This window comes from Scleropages formosus, chromosome 12, assembly GCF_900964775.1.
Source record: "Scleropages formosus chromosome 12, fSclFor1.1, whole genome shotgun sequence".
Taxonomy (NCBI): Eukaryota; Metazoa; Chordata; class Actinopteri; order Osteoglossiformes; family Osteoglossidae; genus Scleropages; species Scleropages formosus.
Genome location: NC_041817.1, coordinates 1,330,955 through 1,350,870, shown reverse-complemented (window position 1 = coordinate 1,350,870; position 19,916 = coordinate 1,330,955). Strand labels below are relative to the sequence as shown.

Here is a 19,916-nt window from a genome sequence, read left to right as displayed (position 1 = left end):
CGATTAATCTGAGATTGTAATAAGAGCCCTCTAGGTCTCATTGGATATACTGAAGATGGGAGGGGGGAAACCTGTATCTGCCTCTCCAGCTGTAGTGATTACACTGCTGTCATACACTGATTAGCCACAACATTGAAACCACTGACAGGTAAAGTGAACAACATTGATTATCTCGTTACAGTGGCACCTGTCAAGGGGTGGGATATATTAAGCAGTAAGTGAACAGTCAGTTCTTGAATTTGATGACTTTGACAAGAGCCAAATTGTGATGGCTAGACTGGGTCAGAGCATCTCCAAAACGACAGGTCTTCTGGGGTGTTCCTGGTATGCAGTGGTTAGTACCTACCAAGAGTGGACCAAGGAAGAACAACCGGTGAACTGGTGACAGGGTCATGGGTGCCCAAGGTTCATTGATACGCATGTGGAGCAAAGGCTAGCCAGTCTGGTCCGATCCCACAGAAGAGCTACTGTAGCACAATTTGCTGTAGACCTTAATGCTGGCCGTGATAGAAAGGTGTCTGAACACACAGTGCATCGCAGTTTGCTGCATAGCCGCAGACTGGTCAGAGTGCCCATGCTGACCCCTGTCCGCCACCGAAAGTGTCTACAGTGGGCACGTGAGTGTCAGAACTGGACCATGGAGCAATGGCATAAGGTGGCCTGCTCTGATGAATCACGTTTTTCTTTTAGATCATGTGGACTGCCAGGTGCGTGTGCATCATTTACCTGGGGAAGAGATGGCAGCAGGATCCACTTGGGAAGAGGGCAAGCCGGCGGAGGCAGTGTGATGCTCTGGGCAATGTTCTGCTGGGGAATCTTGGGTCCTGGCATTCATCACATGTACCACCTACCTAAAGATTGTTGCAGACCACATGTACCCCTTTATGGCAATGGTATTCCCGAGCAGCAGTGGCCTCTTTCAGCAGGATAATGTGCCCTGTCACACTGTAAAAATTGTTCAGGAATGTTTTGAGGAACATGACAGAGTTCACAAGGTGTTGACTTGGCCTCCAAATTCCGCAGATCTCAATCCAATCCAGCATCTGTGGGATGTGCTGGGAAAAAAAAAAAAAATCCGATCCACAGAGGCCACACCTCGCAATTTACAGGACTTAAAAGATCTGCTAAAAACGTCTGGGTGCCAGGTACCACAGGACACCTTCAGAGGTCTTGTGGAGTCCATGCCTCGACGGGTCAGAGTTGTTTTGGCGGCAGGAGGGGGACCTATAAAATATTAGGCAGGTGGTTTTAATGTTGTGGCTGATTGGTGTAATCAATAATGGTAACTCATATCTAGCCCCTAGAGTCGTATTATAGCATGTAAATTATTCACACCAACTCCTGTACTGTACTCATGATAGTAAAGCACTGCTGTTACCAAGCTGTTTTCCTTCCTGCTTCAAGCCAGAGGAAGGAAGCTGTCCTGCTATGTTTCAGGACTAACTCTTCACCAAAGGAATCGATGCAATCTAGCTAGCAGCTTCCACGATTTAAAGATTTTTCTGTTTTCTGATTCTGTTAAAGCAAAATCTACTAGTAAGCAAAGGACATAGGATGGAAGCAATTCTCTGTAAATATTTCCCTGGCTGTGAATTAAGTCAGAGGTAGGGTGAATCTATGGTGGTGACATCTTGGCACCTGGGAGCAATTGATGCTGCTTTGCCTTTGTAGTTCAGTAGACTCGAAAGTGGAAGAGACGAGGGAACTCAGGACTAAGAGTTGGCTGGCTTCAGAGCCCATCTCCATATTCCTCCAGTTTAAAATAGATAGCACCTGAGTGGCAGGGTGTATAATGTACTTATTGATGCATATGATTTGAGGCTGTTGTCATGATATTTAGCTATGTGTGTAAGGAAAAGTTAAGAGTGGGGTTAGAGTGTAGGTCACAACAAAATCATCTCCAAGCTCTGAAGATGGACAGGGAAGGAAGCATTTTAACCTGTTAAAGAGAACTTTCTGATGAGTTTAGAGTTCATTTTTGCTTTGATAACGTGAATCACAAGAATACACCTTGGTTACTGCTCAGTATAGGTGAACATAGGAGTGAGAAATCTTTGAAAATTTTTTATTTTTCAGACTTCATGTACAGGAATTGTTGAGAGAACCTCTCTCTGAGGCCTGGATGAAATAAAATAATTTTATTTGACTCATACAGATTGAATTCGGTGTCTCAGCTGCGTCTTCCATTGTTCCTCAGCCAATTATCTAGCTAGAAAAATCAATGTCATCAATAAATCATTTCTACTGGTACATTGTGCTGGAGTGGAGTGAACTCCATCACCAGAGCAAAGATTGGCGACTGAAGCTGAAGTGAATCCATATTACTTTAGAGCTGCATTACTTAGCATACTGTATAGGGTACAGGAGTGCTTGCAGTTGAGGAGACTGGCTATAAAGGTCCTCATAATCATATCAAATGCTGGAATTGAAATGGGATATCACCCTCTTCCTGTCAGATGATTCTTTTCATTAGTTTCACACAAACTGGCTGGTAAGATCTGGAAAATATGGGTTAGCTGTAATCGGACTTGGAACTTCTGACATTATGTCAGAACCTTTGAAAATGATGTGAAAGGAGACAAAAAATAAAATGCTACAAGAATCCGGTAATGCTGTTAATAGTATGTGCCTCACCATCTCCTCTTTTTGTCACTTTCACAGCAACAATCACCAGCTCCTCTGAGAATGATGAGCGCAGTGGCTCCAGCCTGGAGCGGAGCAAGGAGGGCAGCTTGAGGGATGGCGGGCACTATGTCACGGCACACTCTTCGCGGCCGGACGCTTGCTCTCCTGTGGCAGAGGAAGATCTCCCAGGGCTCCCCGAGGGCGCCAGCAAGGAGGATCTCGGGGTTCTGGCAGCACCCCCTGTGCAGGGGCCTATTCAGTACCCCCCACACAGCTCCTCTGCCCCCCCAGTGATGCCACGCCCCAACTCAGTTGCAGGTGAGTGGAGCGATCATGAACAGATCTCCTGCAGCTCTGCTGGTCCTCACTAACTGGTGTTTATGGTGGCAGATCACTCATATAGCACCATGGGTTTATCTGCACTAAATCAGATCATTATACTGTATTACTGGGTCTGAAATTAGTTTTGTGGAGACTGTGGGCTCTTGTTCCTTCCTGTATATTTTCACACAGTAGTTTGCTCCTTTTCTAAATAAAGTCTGATGCAGCATGTGTTTGCTGTTAAGTCTGCAGAACCCCATGAATAAAGAGGAAGTGTTCTCTCTAGGCTATTGATGAAGCCCCTGGGTGGTTTGGATGATAACAAACAGGCACATCTCCACTGTGGTGCTGATCTTAGTTCCAGGAGGCCTCCAGGACTTGCTTTTTCTCTCCGTATTGCTGGACGTGCCTCTGACCATGCAGAGCGAAGAGGTAACGGATAGGTATAACCTTCACGGAAGGCTGTCCGAGAGTGGCAGCGGCAGCAGCTGTTCATTGTTGTGGAACTCCTGCAACCAGCAGTTTTGCCAAGGTCTACAGTCCTGCAGTCTCTGCAGTTGGATTTCAGTTAGAGGATCTGACAGCTGTTTGGGGTCTCTCTCTCTCCAGCCAATACTGAGCTCTTCAGCCTGTCCTGCTGTGGTATTGCTGTAGCAGTCGAGTCTGCAGATTCCAGATAACTAAATATTTAAGTGTACCTCTATGAGGTTCATCCACTGTTGTCTTACACAAGCTGTCGATCGGGGAAAATGGTCTGGTTTGATTGCAGAAGCACATTCTTTGCTGTTCTTTGAATTGCCAGAAACACTCAGAATACAGAGCCCAGAGATTCTTGTACACTTGTGTTTTTGAGATTTAACCATTAATCTGCAGAATGCATGTTTTCATCTGTTCAGCCATTTCTGTGACTTTTATAGCTGTTTATGTAACATGCACTGCTTATTTGCAGTATATTAAAAAAAAAAAAATCGAATGCTGGCAAGTCTGTCACCTTGTTGGATTGAGCTGCTGCATAACATCTTGAATGCTGTACATCTGTGCATGTTTCTTCAGTTATATGTAGACCTGAGCGTCACAAAACTCGTAAGAGAAAATATTCCAGGAGCTGCAGCGAACCTAGAACAGCTTGGCGACTTCATAAAACCAGAAATCCATTGAATGTGTGGCCTTGCTTTGCCTGCAGGCAGGTGTCTGTGAGATGTCGCTGCTGTGCGGCGGTGCCCTCCAGGAGACATGCTGGATTCACACCTCTAATTTTATGGTTGGTTACTATGGCCTCTAAGTGGGATGACAAGGGCACTCAGGGACATCTTCAGTCATGACACAGATTAACCTTCGCTGCCAAATGCCCCGGGATACGGCTTTGTGAATCCCTGTTTGTTTTTGAACGAGGCTGGTTTTTTCTGTTTCTGTACCGTTGGCTGGTTTCCATTTAGATAAGAGTATAAGAGAAGAGCTGCCTTAAATTCATGGCTTTGACTCTAACCTTGATGGGTTAGTGTAAGCTGTAGAGAACATTTCTCTTTATAAATGTGCGTACTATACGGTATGGCTGTGATTAGACTTTGTACCGTAGAGCTGTTAGCCTGTTTGTTTCTAGAAAGAGCCTTCGGCTGTCATCCGGTTCAGCTGCTGACCTCACTGATAGCTCTAGTTGTCGGTGTCGGCTAATCTGCGTGTAGCTGCGCTGTGCGTCACCTTTCGGTAGTCTCTTTCCGCTGCGCACCCTTCTGGAAAGAACAATTTACTTTCATATTTTAGTGTCCATTCCTGCTGTGATTCAGTTGAACTGATTTCCTCAGGTCTGTGCGGTAGTTGAGCCCTCGGTAATGCTGCCCTTGATCGATCGGCATTGCCGTGCCGAAAGATGTGCAGCAGTAGTCTTCTGGGAAGAGCATAATAGTATGTTGTGTGATTCGTGTAAGAGGAGGGAGAGAAGAGATGTAGTCTCTGGACAAAGGACAAAATAATTATGTATAAGTGGATGACAGGTTATACCGGTTGAAAGTGTTTCGGCAGGTAAATAAAAAATAATACAAAATCTGAACGTACATCATTGTGATCATCATCACGAATCGTCGTCATGTCATAGCTGTTTATTTTCTGAATAAAAATGTGATTAATGTTCAGTTTGTCAAGAATCTGCATTTCGTCAAGTGCACTTCACTGTTGTTGCTCCTATTGAATGTCCTCTCCTGGCATCGCCAAGCGCACTGGCATTCCCCCGTAGTATCGCTTCGGCAGCATGGTGGCAATTACAGATGCACACAGCTATATTGGTGCCATGGCGATACAGGACACACATGTATAGTTCCTGCGGGAAACTGGCGTGAACACATCGATGTAATTACACCCCTTTCCCAGGAGTCGGGAAATTGGGGGAAAAAGCCCTTTAATTAAACATTGACACACTCTCTTCAGAGTCGGTATTGATTTCATAACGTGTTACTAACCTTGCCCACCCTTTGCACCCATAATGTAACAGATATCAGCTTCATGTGGATGTGTTCTGCCTTAGAATGACTGTGCCACAGCTGGTCTCATCTGGACTCAGTATCCAGAGTGCTCCCTCCGCTCGCTTGTTTTCCCCCGCCTTCTCACTGTCCCCGAGTCCCCTGTTTTGTAGCTGTAAAAATCAATAGTCGTATCATTGCTTGCATTATCTCCGTTCACCAGTTTTATGTACATCTTTCATGCCGCTGGTTTCTAATGCCACAGATTCTGCCATTTACAATATCCGTTGTTAAATCGTCATATGGCTGCACGAGCTGACTTTATTTATCAATACATTCTCAACCTTAAAACAACTGGGGCGTGACAGTCTGGGTCGCTTAATCTAATAACACATTACACATATAAAAATTTCTTTGGACCAAAAGAACAAAGATTCCATGGTGTTATGATGTTTCTCTTCTTTCAACCGTTTGTCATTGGGAGTGGGTTCCAATGTCATACCTTCCTCTGAAGATTAGTTCCAACGATACGGCTGCATGGAGTTAAGATTAGAAGGGGATGATGGCAAAGGTTATAGAATGAGTGAGGGCGTCCCTTATGAATGGGAAAAGCAGGTGGCATTGTTAGCCTTGGCTTAGAGAAGAAATGACGACAGCAGTGGTGCCTATAATAGGGTACCGGTAGACTCCCGTTGTTTACATGATTCCTAGCACAACACTATTTTTAAACTCGTTGCGTCATTAAGATTTAGCAAAACGTTGTCTAACCCCACGTGGCGTATCACCTCATATTCACCGAGTTACCGTCATGCTTTGCATTCTTATGAAAAACCATTATTGAAAATATCCGATTGCAGGCCTGCTGCCTTCAGCGAGTATGACGTGGTTGTTTTAAACCATGTCCCAGCTTCTGGCATGGCATTGCGTGGGGCTTTGCTCCATGGCACCCCATCAAATGCAAAACTCTCGCCACCTGAGCCTGTCCGACTGTGGATTTGACAGCGTGCTGGCTGTGAGACTAATGCTCAGTGGTAGATGTTCTGGCATTTAGCATGCAGACTTCCCAGTTAGAAGGTCCATGTCTGAATGAGTGACAGAGCAGCAGTCATTCGGTATTCTGATGTGTCAAATTTGGGTGATCATGTGCTATGGTGCCCAACCCTGCTGCTGTGGGGTATTTACATTTATTCAGCTCGTTTTTCTCCAAAACAACTTAGTGTTAAGTTACTTAAAACAATTTACCAATTTAAATGGCTGGGTAGTTCAGGGTTAGCGCTTTGCTCAAGGACACTACAAAAGGAGGTGGGAGTCGAACCTGGGTCTTTTGAGTCTAAGGCGGCATTGCTGAACGCTGTGCCTCCCGCTGCTCTTTGAGCCGTTCGTGTAGCTGAAAGAAATGTCTTTTTTCGTTTTTGCATACATGTTTTCTGCTGGGTTTTTCCCCTAAAACCGTAGCTTGATTTGGTCCTGAGGAAGGGCACACGTTGTCCTATTCAGTGAGAACTTACTAGTACCCTGTTACGTGTGGAAAAATTTGTACATTTTCATGGTGCTGTACTGACTACTTTTACGAAAGTTGTCTAGCTTTTTTTCACGTGGCCTTTAAACGCGAATGTTCCACATACTTCGTGAAATGGGAAGGCAGCACTTTTCAGACTTCAGGTCTGCACTGCCTATTTTTGTAAATAAGAGGCATGTGATAAAACCTCAGGCCATAGCATTCGGTGAGAGAGAGACAGGAAATCTGTGCTACAGTAAACAAAACAATGACATGGGCACGGTTGTGCTGAGCAGTTTTTCCTCCATCACAATAGTGGAGAGTTGGCCAGGAAGTGTTTTCGGATTATGGCGTGGTGAACACTAACCAGCGTCTTTCCTTCCGCCGTAGCAGCGTCCAGCCGAAAGTTGCCCAGTCCGTCACACGGATGGTTCTCTGGCTCTGTTTTGCCTCGCTGTTGGGTAATGCTGATGGAAACGTGACGCCGCAAGCTTTCAGGTAGAACACCCTGTCTCTTCTCTAGGTTTTACCCATATGCCCAATTGGCATTCGCATTGTAAAGTCTCGGTCACAGTTGCTGGGCCCAGAGAACGCAGCATGGTTAAAGGGGCCGGTTCAGCCCAATGCTGTGGCCACCCACTGCTCTGATGCTGCTCTATTGTAACGTGTTCAGCACCAGCGTACTTGGTTGACATGACCCTCACATTCAGTGCTGCTTCATTCTCTCTGCCATTCCTCTTTGCCTGCTTTTGTCTGTCACAAATGTTTTAGGATTTATTTCCAGCATATAGCCCCTTGACATTTCATGATACTTCTGAGCATTCAATCGCTGTTCTGTTTGAGCGTCACTGTCTAGCCCTTCATTCTCCCACCCGGTATGACTCTCTTCTTGCCTCCAGAGTAATATCACAGACTGTCTGATGGTTGAGTGACACTCTGCAGCAATCCAACGTATTTCTTTTCAGTCATAAAAGGTTTCTTTAATTATCATTTAAACGATACCTGTCCCTGGAAAGTTCTGTACTGGCGAAAGTTCTGTGATGAATTCCGCTCAGATCGACGCGGTCCGGTTTGGAATGGTCGATTTAGCATTCATCTCGGTGTCGCTCGTCCTGGAAGGATGCGATGCTCTACGCTCTAGTGGGCTGGCCATCTGCTCCTGTTTGCTCTGCAGGGCTTGAGTACTAATCACACCAGCTTTTGCTGTGTGGAGCAAGACTGCGTTCTCAAAGCCTAAAAGGGGTGTGTGTGTGTGTGTGTGTGTGTGTGTGTGTGTGTGTGTTCCAGTCCCAAGTGTGGCACAGCTGTTGTGCCATGAGTCTTGAATTAATTTAGCAAATTGTATCCTAATAAAGACCGAGGTAATGTTTAAAAACGGGGGGAGGGGGGAGGAATTCTCAGTGGAAACTACAAATTCCAGCTCCTGTGTGTCACTGTACTGCTACACCACTGGCATGTGAACATACGTAAATTTTTGCCCACCCTTTTACCTGCGCCTTGTTTTTGGTGTCGGCTCTTGACGGAATTTAGTCGTTGCCGGTCGTTGAGAATTCCACTTGCAGAAGTTCTGTTTTGCATGGACTGTGCAAGTTGTTCACCGAAACTCAACGGAACCCAAAAAGGCTGATCCCCTCATTCGACCCGCAATGGTCCTCGGGTAAAATCTGCGGAGAGTCACTTGGGTGTCTCAAGAAGGATGAGGGACCGTGTTGGGTGTATGCACAGCTGCGGTTGGAGTCGGCACCTCCGTGTCCCACGATGATACACAGAGGGGAGCAGTCTGGGGGGGGGTTGGGGATCCCCCTCCCGTTCCCATCTCTAGTGATGGTCGCGGCAATCCTGGGTCAACCAACTGTTTACATAATCCCGCAATACCGCTTAACTCTTTGATCAGATGAAGGGAAGCGGAATTATTGCACATTATGCTCGGAAGAAGGTGATGCCCGAGTGTTTCTGTTTGCTCAGGGTTTGCAATCTAGATGAGAGCTTTAATTTTTCAGTTTTAATTCAGTGTCATAGGAATCCAACAAATTGCATAAATAGTGAATTTTCTGTTCTTGGAAACAAATGGCTGACTGTGTGGGTATCACTTTAAAGCTTTTGTGTACATAGTTCGTGCCTGCTGGCAAAGAGTTGGCATGTAATCCGGTTTGCTGGTTACCTGCCAGACTTGTGTTTAAGTCACTGGTAGCTGGACACCGCACTGTTCCGTGCTCTCAGTGCTTTGGGGGCAGTCCGCTCCCCTCCCCCATTTGCACAGCTGCTCAGGATTTTGTACCACGTAAACAGAGGACAGCAAGCTCAGTGGGCAGAAGTGTGGTCGGTCGGAAGGGCGAGATCCGTGCGACCGGTGCTTTGGAGCTGCCGCACACGTACACGCGCGCAAAGACACGCGGACTTCAGGGTCGCTCGCTCCCATGGGCTGCATGAGAGAAAACATCTGTACAGTGATGGGGATGTAAACACCAGCTAGCACCCTGGGAAAACTTGGGTTTCTAAATAAATGGAGATAGGACATCAGATCCAGAGAGGAGAAACCTGCTTTTTGCTGGGTTTTTTTGATAGTTGGTTTGTAGAGAGAAAGGCAATATTTTCTTTTCAGCAACAAAAAAAACCTCTTGCCGGAAAGAGCCAAACCACATTTAATTACCGGAACCCATCTTCAATCGAGATGTACTAGGACAAGTTTGAGGAATTGTCTGTACTGTACTAGTTTTGCTGGCAAAGAAAGTGTTTCAGTAGGAAGGCGGTGACTCCTATTGTATCGTGGTAGGGTGGGGTCCACCATCTCCCAACGAACGTGGCAAGGAGGGCAGCCCTTTGGCAGCCGCTGGACATCAGATTGCCGCCGTGTAGCAGTAACATTTCTTCATGGGCTTCCTGCTTCACACCCTCCAGTTGTCATCACACATTCATTCCTGCCTCCTGGACTCGTCCTACACCGGCGGGTCTCTCCCTCCCTCTTGATCATTCTCTGTCCCCCTCCCTTCGCTTTGCCTGTTCCTCTCAGCTCCACCCTCTCCCTCTTTCTCCATCTCTCATGCTGTGTGTGTATATATCTGTGTGTGGCTGTGTGTGCGTCTGTGTGTGTGAGGGGGAGAGAGAGGGAGAGAGAGAGAGACTAAGCTGGGAAAACCATTGATTAATTCCCTGCTTGCCCGGTGCACACTGTAATCAGGTGGAGCTCTGGCTGCGTCCCTGCCTTTTATTTGGCCTTTTTACTTATTGCACTGCTCTTATCCCACATCTTCCTTTTCTTTCACGAAATCTTAGTGCCCCCCCTCCCCCCCGTACCCGGCTGCTCACCCTTCTCTGTTGCGCTCCCGCCTCGCTCTCCCTCTCTCTCGCTTCCTCTCTCGGGAAGGAAAGGAAGGGACAGCGGTCCTCCGCTCTGCCATTCATTTGCCGAATGCTAATGTTGTGGAAACGCTGATATCCACGCCTGCTAGCTGCCAAGTCCAATTAGGAGTTGAATGCTGTCAACAGCCATGGGTGGGAGCAGTAGCATGGAAGATTCCCTTCGGTGTCCAGGCGAGCTTTTGCAGGAAGGTTTCTCTGGGGGTCCGCAAAGTGTCGGCCGCCTTGCTGTTGCGCGTGAGGACGACTGCCTTTAAATGCCTGCTCCGCGGCTGGACCGGCAACTAGCCAGCCGACTGTGAGTACCTCCTTGCTTTGTATGTTCTGATCCCTGGGAAGGCATCCCACTCAAACAGGTTGCCGGTGCGGGGGGGGTTGGGGGGTTTGCAGTCTCCCGTATGCCGTGACAAGAATCGCTTGTTGAATTTTCATGTTTGATGCTCGTGGGGAAGAATTTCTGCATCTTGTCACTCTGATTGCACTGGTGTCAGGGGTTGGAAGTTCTCTCTCTCTGTGTGTGTGTGTGTGTGTGTGTGTGTGTGTGTGAGAGAGAGAGCGCAAGTGGAGCTTTAGGGGTGTCTGACCAAACACGGTGTCCAAGATAAGTTAGGGAAGTGAGTGACACCCCCCCCCATTCTGATGGCTGTAGGTGAAGGAAAACGAGAGCTTCGTCTCCCTTTCAGTGGGACCTGTGGGTCGCCATGGTGATGTTGTTATTCAGCCGCTCCGTGGACTGGTGTGTGTAGAGAAAATGAATGGGCACAACCCTCGGGGTTTGTTCCTTAAATCTCCCTTAGCTTTTGGTGTCAGTTCTCTCAATGATCTCTGGGCCTCCTTGATTGGAATCTGCTCCAGCTGCTCTGTCTTTGGGCTCTGCAGACTGCTCACAGTTGCTGCACTCTGTGTCTGTGCCTTCATGTCTACTATCCATGTAGTTCTCTCTGTCTCTCTAGTTCTTATTAATGTTCTCGTGGAACTTTGAGTATTTCGGTGTTGCAAGAGGACCTCGCTCCGTTTGTACGACAGTGGAAACTTGCTGTGTGTGTCTATAGGTTTTGGGAGCGTGTGGTGTATCCCATCACACCTAGAGGCCTCTGTGAAACTGGTCTCCACTTTTATCACAGCTCTTGCCTCCACTTCTCCTCGACTCTTAAATGCCTCCCTTTGACTCCCTGACCGCAGCAACAAGTTCGACCAAGCTGGAAGACCTGAGCTACCTGGATGAGCAACGCAACACTCCACTGCGAACCTCCATCCGCCTTCCCTGGCACAGCACCGGAGGGAGGGTGCCGCACGACACCAAAGGTAATACCTTGTGACTTCCAGGGAAGGAAGCGGTTTGTGTTTGTCCTTTAGTGTGTGTTCATGAAAACTAGAGAAGCACAATGACCACTAATACTGACAGCTTAATTATCGCAGAAGCTCTCCAGACTACTGAAATGTGTTTTTATTTTCTAAGCCTCTGCCAGTGTGACAATTCAATTAAGATGTTTTGTGTGGATTTTTGGAAGATTTTAGCTCTTTGAAAACTGAATAAAAGAATAATATTTTTGGCAAAAATAGATGTTTTTGTGAAGTAGGTGATTTCATGCTTCATGTATCACCACTTGACTGCCATCACATAGCATTATGTCCCAGGTAGTAGTAGTAAAAAATTAAAAATGAAAATATTAAACTTCTATTTACTGTTATATTTAAACAAGCCTCCTTTTCATGGCCCACCTGAAGCTAATCTATGGACCCTTGGTTTAGAACACCTGCAATAGCAGAAATAAATAACAGCGATTGTCTTGTCACCACTTCCCATGATGCACTGCAGGGCTATCTATAGTAAATGGTGTACACATCAAAGACTGTTACAACACTTGAAAAATGTTGTAATCTTTTTTCATTATTGAGCAGCTCTGTGGCCTTTAAACACATTATGTATTGCGTTGTGACAATTTTCATTTATCACAGTGGTGTTTTGACAAGGATTACAGGCTACGTTAACGTTTTATATCAAGCCTTAGGGTATTCCTATTCTGCTAGTTGTCTAGAAATGGGGAAAAATGCTAGAATGTAGATGGTGAGATTTATACTTTACACAGAAATGTCACTAGATTCAACATAAGCAAAGTTTTGATATGTGTTGTGTTTTAACACAATTGTCAGCTCAGTAATTTTGACAGTGTAACACATTATAGTAAATTATTTTTGGGTAGTTGTGGCAGATCCAAACATCTGAATATGACATGACTGTAAAACGGCTGCAATTCTCCTGCAAATAAGGTAAAGCTGATGTTTGTTTTCAGTACTGTATATCAGTGTCTTCAGCCTCTTGATTTGTGCCAACAGTTAAGTGGTTCAACCACTTTGAAAGGCACAAGTGGTTAAATCCATTTAATAAAGGAGTTTGTTTGGGCCATAAGGTAATTAAGTGCTCAAGTGGGACTCAATTCAGACGACCCCCCGGCCTGCCTGCCTGCCTTTTGTTGTCCTGTATTAATGACAGAGAAGACAAACTGACCAGAGACATCTGCCTTTTGTTTCCTGCAGCCAGATTTGCCCCCTACAAGCCAGCAGACATCATGCTCAAGCCCCTGCTCTTTGAGGTGCCCAGCATTACCACTGACTCGGTGTTTGTGGGCCGAGACTGGCTCTTTCAGAGGCTCGAGGACACGCTGAGGACGAGCGACCAGGGCGAAGGCCGTGGTGCTGTGGTAGTGGGTAGCGTGGGCTTTGGCAAGACGGCCGTCATCTCCCGCCTAGTTGCCCTCAGCTGCCATGGCGGACGCATGCGTCAGATTGCTTCCAACAGCCCAACTGCCTCCCCGAAAAGTAAGGGCTAATCCTCGGCCGCAGGCCCCGGGGATTGCTGCATTAGCGCACTGGAGACCATAGGATTAGAGCAGTGCCAGTTAGCAACGCCACCCGCTCTTTAATACCACAGTGACCGCACACGAACTCATCAGCATGAGGGGTGGTGTGCAGGTGCAGAGCAGTCAAAGGGTTGTGTCTTGTATAAAAGATGTTTTTTGCTAATGTTGTGCTGTGTACCCCATTCAATCCTTGGAATGTCATTACTGGGATAGTTGAATTCAAATGACAAAATGGAGAAGCCACTGACATCTTGTATGTAGCAGTGGTTTAAATAGGTATAATTATCTGTGTCTGTGGCATAATCCCAACTGAAGGAAATTCTCTTCAATTCATTACTCATTATTTTACCTACATTACTGCAGTAGTGGTCAGAGCTGTTACAATACATAACTGGTTTCACTCATTTCTACATTATGCATCTTGGTAAATAGTAAAGGATGTTTTGGTAGCTCTTGATTTTCATTGCGATGTTGACATGAACAGTTTACAAGTTGATTGAAAATTTAATTGCATTGCTCTGTATTATATATTTTATGTTCTCTAATACTCCTGTGTTACCATGCAGGTGGGGACTCGAGCACAGAGTTGCCTCTCAGCCAGCCACCACCACAGCCCACCCCACCCCCAAATGCCAGCAACACCATGCGGGGTGGCAGCTGCCCAGGAACGCCTGAGGTCCAGAGACGCAAGGAAGAAGCTGTAAAACGGCTGGCCACCAAGGTAGGATCCTGTCCACTCCCACTCTCCCTCTTGAACCCCCTACAGAAACAAAACAGCCTTATGTTTGTGCGGACTTCACATTGTCATTACATTCAATGTGAAATGCACACAGCCATGAACAAAAAGGCTGCACAAGCGACATTAGTACCACAACACTTTTAGTGAGCCAGGGAGCCAGCCAGATGCTTTCTATGAGTTATTATAACTGATACTTAGACAAAACAGCATGTGCACAATGGTGATTGGCAAAAAACTTGATCTGCAAATGAATAAAGAGCTAGCATTGAATACTTTCGGAGTTTGAACAGAACTGTGTAGCTTCACCTCCACACACTAGTTGCTCTGGCATTGGTGCTAATGGGTCTGTACTTATTGTGTGTTAAGCTTGGCTTGGGCTGGCATATTCCCACCTCGCCTATGCCAGACAGCTCAGACAAAACCTGGCTTGCTTTATGGGTTTGGCCGAAGAAAGCGCTTCCCCGTGGACTGAATGGTAAAAGGTAGGAGTGGAAGATGGGACTTGTACGTCTGATAAGACCCACGGTAGAGTTGAGGCTCTCCAGAGATGCTCATTCTGGTCCCAATTAAGTGTGGGGAAAAGTAGCTATTTAGTTCACCTCTTCATACAGTAACTCTCCAAATCTTAGTTTTTGCCTATATTTATTTTCCTCAAAGTCTGTATCTTTTCCCATTGTGCTAAGTTTGGAAAGCTGTAGAGATTTAAAAGTAAGCTTTAAACAAGAAGAAATGCAGCTGCGAAAATCTGTTAATTAAAAATGCAGGTTTTTTTTATTCAATCAAACCCCAGTTATTTCTTTTATACTGTAACTTTATGCAGTTAGAAATTCTGGTTTCTTCCATTTGTTTGCTTTTAAAATCAAGTTTTGCAGTTGAAATGTTTTCTTATGAAGCCTTTGCAGAACTCACCAGGTCTTTGAGTGGGAAGGAAGCTATGAAGTACCCCAGAGACGTGCCACTGTGTGCGTCAAGGGAACCGGTTAGTTGGGTGGTTGGAAAAGCAGAGAAGCATCACATTGCCCAAGGCACAGGGAGGAAAGGGCCCGAAGCACCTGTAACTTGATAACTAGGTGCTTCTCAACAGAGCTGCCTTGATCAAGGAATTATTCCTTTGGAGATTTTCTTCTGAGGGTTAATGCTCAGCACTGTGCTGACATACTGAAGGTATACAATATTAACCTGAAGGTTGCCGTTTTAGTTTGCTGAAAGAACCATTGCCTTTGCCCTTTTGAGAAAGTTGTGTAACCTGAATTTTTCCATTGAAATATACATCTCACTTAGCCGAAAAAGGGTTTTCTGGCTCCGGAATATACCAGAATATAAAAATATATGCAGAAGTGAATATACACTCACTGAGCACTTTACTAGGAACACTATACTAATACTGGGTTGAGCCTCCCTTTGCTCTCAAAACAGCCTCAGTTCTTTGTGGCTTGGATTCCACAAGATGTTGGAAACGTTCCTTTGATATTATAGTCCATGTTGACATGATTGCATCACACAATTTCTGCAGATTTGTTAGCTGCACATTCATGCTGCAAATCTCCCCTTCTACCACATCCCAAAGGTGTTCTATTGGAGACAGATCCGGTGACTGGGAAGGCCACTGAAGAGCATTGAACTCATTGTCATGTTCATGAAACCAGTATGGGGTGACTTTTTTTGCTTTGTGTCATCATTATCATGTTGGAAGTAGCCATTAGAAGATGGGTGAATTGTGGCCATAAAGGGATGCACATGGTCAGCAACAATACTTAGTCTGTGGTATTCAAGCGATGACTGACTGGTACAGACTAACGAGCCCAAAGTGTGCCAAGAAAAACATCCCAGACATCATTACACCACCAGTCTGGACTGTTGGCGCAAGGCAGGTTGGGTCTATGGATTCTGGTTGTTGATGCCAAATTCTGACCCGTGTTGCCACAGCAGAAGCTAAGATTCATCAGTCCAGGTTACGTTTTTCCAGTCTAAGTGTCCAGTTTTGATGAGCCTCTGCCCACTGCACCCTCTGCTTTCTATTTTTGGCTGACAGGAGTGGAACCCAACGTGGTCTTCTGCTGTTGTAGCCCATCCGCCTCAAGGTTAACAAGCTAGGTTTACTTGAGAGTCACATGTCTGCAGCCATGTCTCTTTCTCTTAATGTAATGCATAAATTGTACTTTTGCTGAGATGTACATCGCTTTGGACAAAAGCTTCTGTTAAATGAATAAATGTAAATGTAAGGTTCGACGTGTTGTGCATTCCGGGTTGCTTTTCTGCTCACCGCAGTTGTAAAGAGTGGTTCTCTGAGTTACCGCAGCCTTTCTGTCAGCTCGAACCAGTCTGGCTATTCTCCTCTGACCCCTCTCATCAACAAGGCGTTTCTGTCTGCCGAACTGCTGCTCACTGGATGTTTTTTGCACCGGTCTGAGTAAACTCTAGAGACTGTTGTGTGTGAAAATTGTAGGAGATCAGCAGTTACAGAAATACTGAAACCAGCTCATCTGGCACCAACAATCATGCCGTGGTGAAAATCATAGGGATACATTTTTTCCCCATTCTGGTGTTTTATGGCAACATTAACTGAAACTCCTGACTTGTATCTGCATGAATTTATGCATTATGCTACTGCCACATGATTGGCTGATTACATAATTGCATGAATAAGCAGGTGTACATGTGTTCCTAATAAAGTGCTCAGTGAGTTGTGGTACAAGTACTAAGTATAAAGGAATTGGTGCAGCTGACTTGGCTGGGTCCTGCTCTCTGGTGGGTCTGGGGTTCGAGTCCTGCTTGGGGTGCCTTGCAACGGACTGGTGTCTCGTCCTGGGTGTACTCCTTCCTGCCCTGTGCTGCCGGGTTAGGCTCCGTTCACCATGGCCCAGCTCAGGACAAGCAGTTTCAGACTGTGTGTGTGTGTGTGTGTGTGTGTGTGTGTGTGTGTGTGTGTGTGTGTGTGTCTGAAAAGGGAGTTAAACTCTGAGGTAACGTAAGCACAGTTACAAATGCAGCTGCAAAGGTGAGTGCAGAGCAGTACAACTCTACAGCATGAGCTCAAAACAGATTTATGGCAGGTCTTTCATTCAGAAACCGCTTTCAACCTTTTTCTTACATCCAGGTGGGTATACGTTTGGTAAAGGCAAAAGAATGCCTTCTACTCACAATGTCTGTTGCCAACTGTTAAACATGAAGGGGGGATCTGTATCGGTATGGGCAGGCATCTTGTGTCAGTCATTGGGTCCAGGGATTGCTCTGCATGGCCATATGATGATCAAGGAAAAGGAGTTTACAAGATCACTCTAAAGTGCAAGTAAAGGTCTCAAGTTTAGAGTCCCTGTTCAGCTGCAGGTTGCCTCTAACAACATTTCAGAGGGCTCTTCTGATGTTGGACTTCAGGAGATGTTTTGTCTTGGCGATATTGCCAGGTCGTTCTTTAGATGTGTATCATGAAGTTCAAGTAAGCCAGGTCAGGTTGTTGGGGAATGTTGTGTTGTGTTGCTGCTGCGGGTCATTTTAATGCCCTCAGGTGAAACACTTGACATCTGTTCCCAAGAATCTGTGCCTAATCTCCTATAAGGTTTCATGAAAACCTTGCTGGCCCTTCCATTTCCTTTCAGCTGACTTCTTGCTACACCAGACCATAGTTCCTTCTCTTCTTTTCTCATTGCTGCATGAAAAGAAGGGTGTCTCCTTATACATGTTGCAGGAATGTTCCAGTGTATTTGTTCTACTTTAGTTTACCTGCACACAAATTACTTAATTGTCCTCATAATGGTTAAAAGTGTTGCCACTCCCCATTTTAAAAAAGCTGATGTCAGCATCTTACCTTACTAAAGACTGTGGATTGATGCTCTCTCATCTGCTTGATATTGTAGAAGCCTCTTTTGGACCAGAATGTGGACCCTGAGGTGAAAAACAAGCCATTTCCATTAACCCCATCTGTCGAAAGGGAAAATACTGTAATCCTTCAAGAAAAAGCCTCAATAATACATCATGTGAAATTAAAACCCACCCAAAGCTCATATAGGCCTATGCCTCAAGGTACTTCTGTGTCCTACAATCTCTTGCCAAGTGCCATGCTATTGCTTTGAATTAACTCGATTTTATGACTCAAAAGGCGCAGATTAAGCCAGTTTGGATGGCATTACAGGTGCCGCCGTTAAATGGCGTCACAGCCAAATGCTTACTCTTAATTTATTATTTTGCAGGGGTTATATTTCTGCCTCTGCAAATGCGTTCTGTTTTAGAGGTCATCCTGGCAGGAATGTGTGTAGAATTCGGCAACATTCTGCTAGCATGCTGTGGTCGTTTCCTTGGCGTTTCTTCAACGTCGGCTCAAACAGGCAGTCCTTGGGTGGTCACCTGATCCTGAAAGTGTGTCAGCTCCTCCAGGTTCGTATGTAATTAGGACAGGGGCAGGCACAGCTCCCACTGGTTTCCAGTCCCACCCCTCCCCCGCTTCCCTTTCGGGAGACCACGACTTCACAAGCCGTACAGCTCGGCTTGAAGATTCTGCTTTTTAAGCTCCGCCTGGCATGTTGGGGAGAGGTTATTTGTCGAGCTTTTTTTTCTTCACCTTTCTAGCAAAAGAATGGCACCGGAAACTCAAGTAGTTTGAACGGTACTACGGCTATAATGTGCAGTTTAAGGTAGCCCCCTTAACTAAAGCGCTGTATGTTTGGCTATAACCGCAAGATCAGTCGTGCAAAGACGAATTCTAGAGTCATGCTGTTGGCATTGCTCCTAAAATGGTGATTCTGAGCTGTAATTCTCACCATGTAAGGAAAAAGGATGCTTGTGCAAGATATTAGGTTCTCATGTTTAACACCTAATTGTTTATGGGTTTACAGCAGTCCTTGGGAATTCTGCACATAAAATCCCTTACATTGCAATGACCTCTTCTTTCAGGTTGTGGCATACCACTATTGCCAAGCAGACAACACGTACACGTGCCTGGTGCCCGAGTTTGTGCACAGTATTTCCGCACTGCTGTGCAGAGCGCACCAACTCACTGCCTACAGGGAGCTGCTCCTGAAGGAACCGCACCTGCAGAGCATGCTCAGTCTGCGCTCCTGCGTTCAGGACCCCTTGGCGGCCTTCCGGAGAGGGGTGCTGGAACCGCTGGTCACGCTCCGCAAGGGTATGAATTTGAATTTACATGTGTTCATTTAGCAGAAGCTCTTCTTCAAAGCAACGTCTATCTCGGAAAACAATACAACGCATTACACCAACGTGAGGACAAGTCTAGATGCAGACACATCTCAGAAAGGGCAAAATCCTGGCAAGTGTTCACTTTTCCACTAATTGCAGATGCTCACAAAGCATTTACAATATAAAACATTTTGCAGTACAATGATGTTGCCTTTTTACTCATCAGCATCTTATTTTACTTAGAAGCGCAATATTCTCACCATGCCTTTTTGTTTTTTAAAACATTTGGAAGTTTCTCTCTCTGGGTGGATAAAACATTGTTCTCACTGCATTTGCCAAGGGCAGAGAGTTTCTAGCTTTTCTGCATTGCAGAATAATGCCCTTCGTGCTTCCGCAAATTGCAATGAAAAGGCTTCGGAGTGTTTGCACTGCAAACTGAAGCAGTAGCAGGTATAGTTAACGACAGGCTTATAACCTGAACGCTGCTTGTTCAAGCTCCACTTCCTACTAATGCTGAGTGAAGTACTTACCCTGAATTGCTCCGATAAAAAAAATACCCAGCTGTATGAATGGGTCAGATGCGAGTTGCTTCAGATGGCGTTATCAGCTAAAAAGCAATTAAAAAATAGTAATAGAAAATATCGGTAAGTGGACTAGGATATGATTAGATGAGTTATATTTGTCATGTACACAGGAATTCACTGCTGTTGACATACTGTCCTCCAAGATGTTCACAGTGTGACAGAGATGGCCTAATGGGGCAGGAAGTGATGAGGGTTGCACTGGAGTCTTGTTACAAGTTTCGATAGATGGGTTTCATCTTGAAAAATATAAAAACAATATCCACCAGAATAAAAAAAAGTATTGCCCTGGAATAAAAAGAAGTTAACTGAACGTTGTAGGTAAGTGAAGTAGCTCAGTATGTGCTTGTG

General features: G+C 45.6%; 1 protein-coding gene across 8 annotated transcripts in view; it reads left to right on the top strand.

Annotated features, from left to right (window-relative positions):
* LOC108927934 (protein TANC1-like) overlaps positions 1–19,916 on the top strand; it is a 109,676-nt gene that overhangs the window by 65,771 nt on the left and 23,989 nt on the right. For all 8 annotated transcript variants that reach the window (XM_018741597.2, XM_018741598.2, XM_018741595.2 and 5 more), the window contains 5 exons: positions 2,662–2,943; positions 11,437–11,559; positions 12,793–13,074; positions 13,682–13,836; positions 18,742–18,973. In XM_018741597.2, the coding sequence (XP_018597113.2) occupies positions 2,662–2,943; positions 11,437–11,559; positions 12,793–13,074; positions 13,682–13,836; positions 18,742–18,973 (1,074 nt within the window). The remainder of the gene's footprint in view (positions 1–2,661; positions 2,944–11,436; positions 11,560–12,792; positions 13,075–13,681; positions 13,837–18,741; positions 18,974–19,916) is intronic.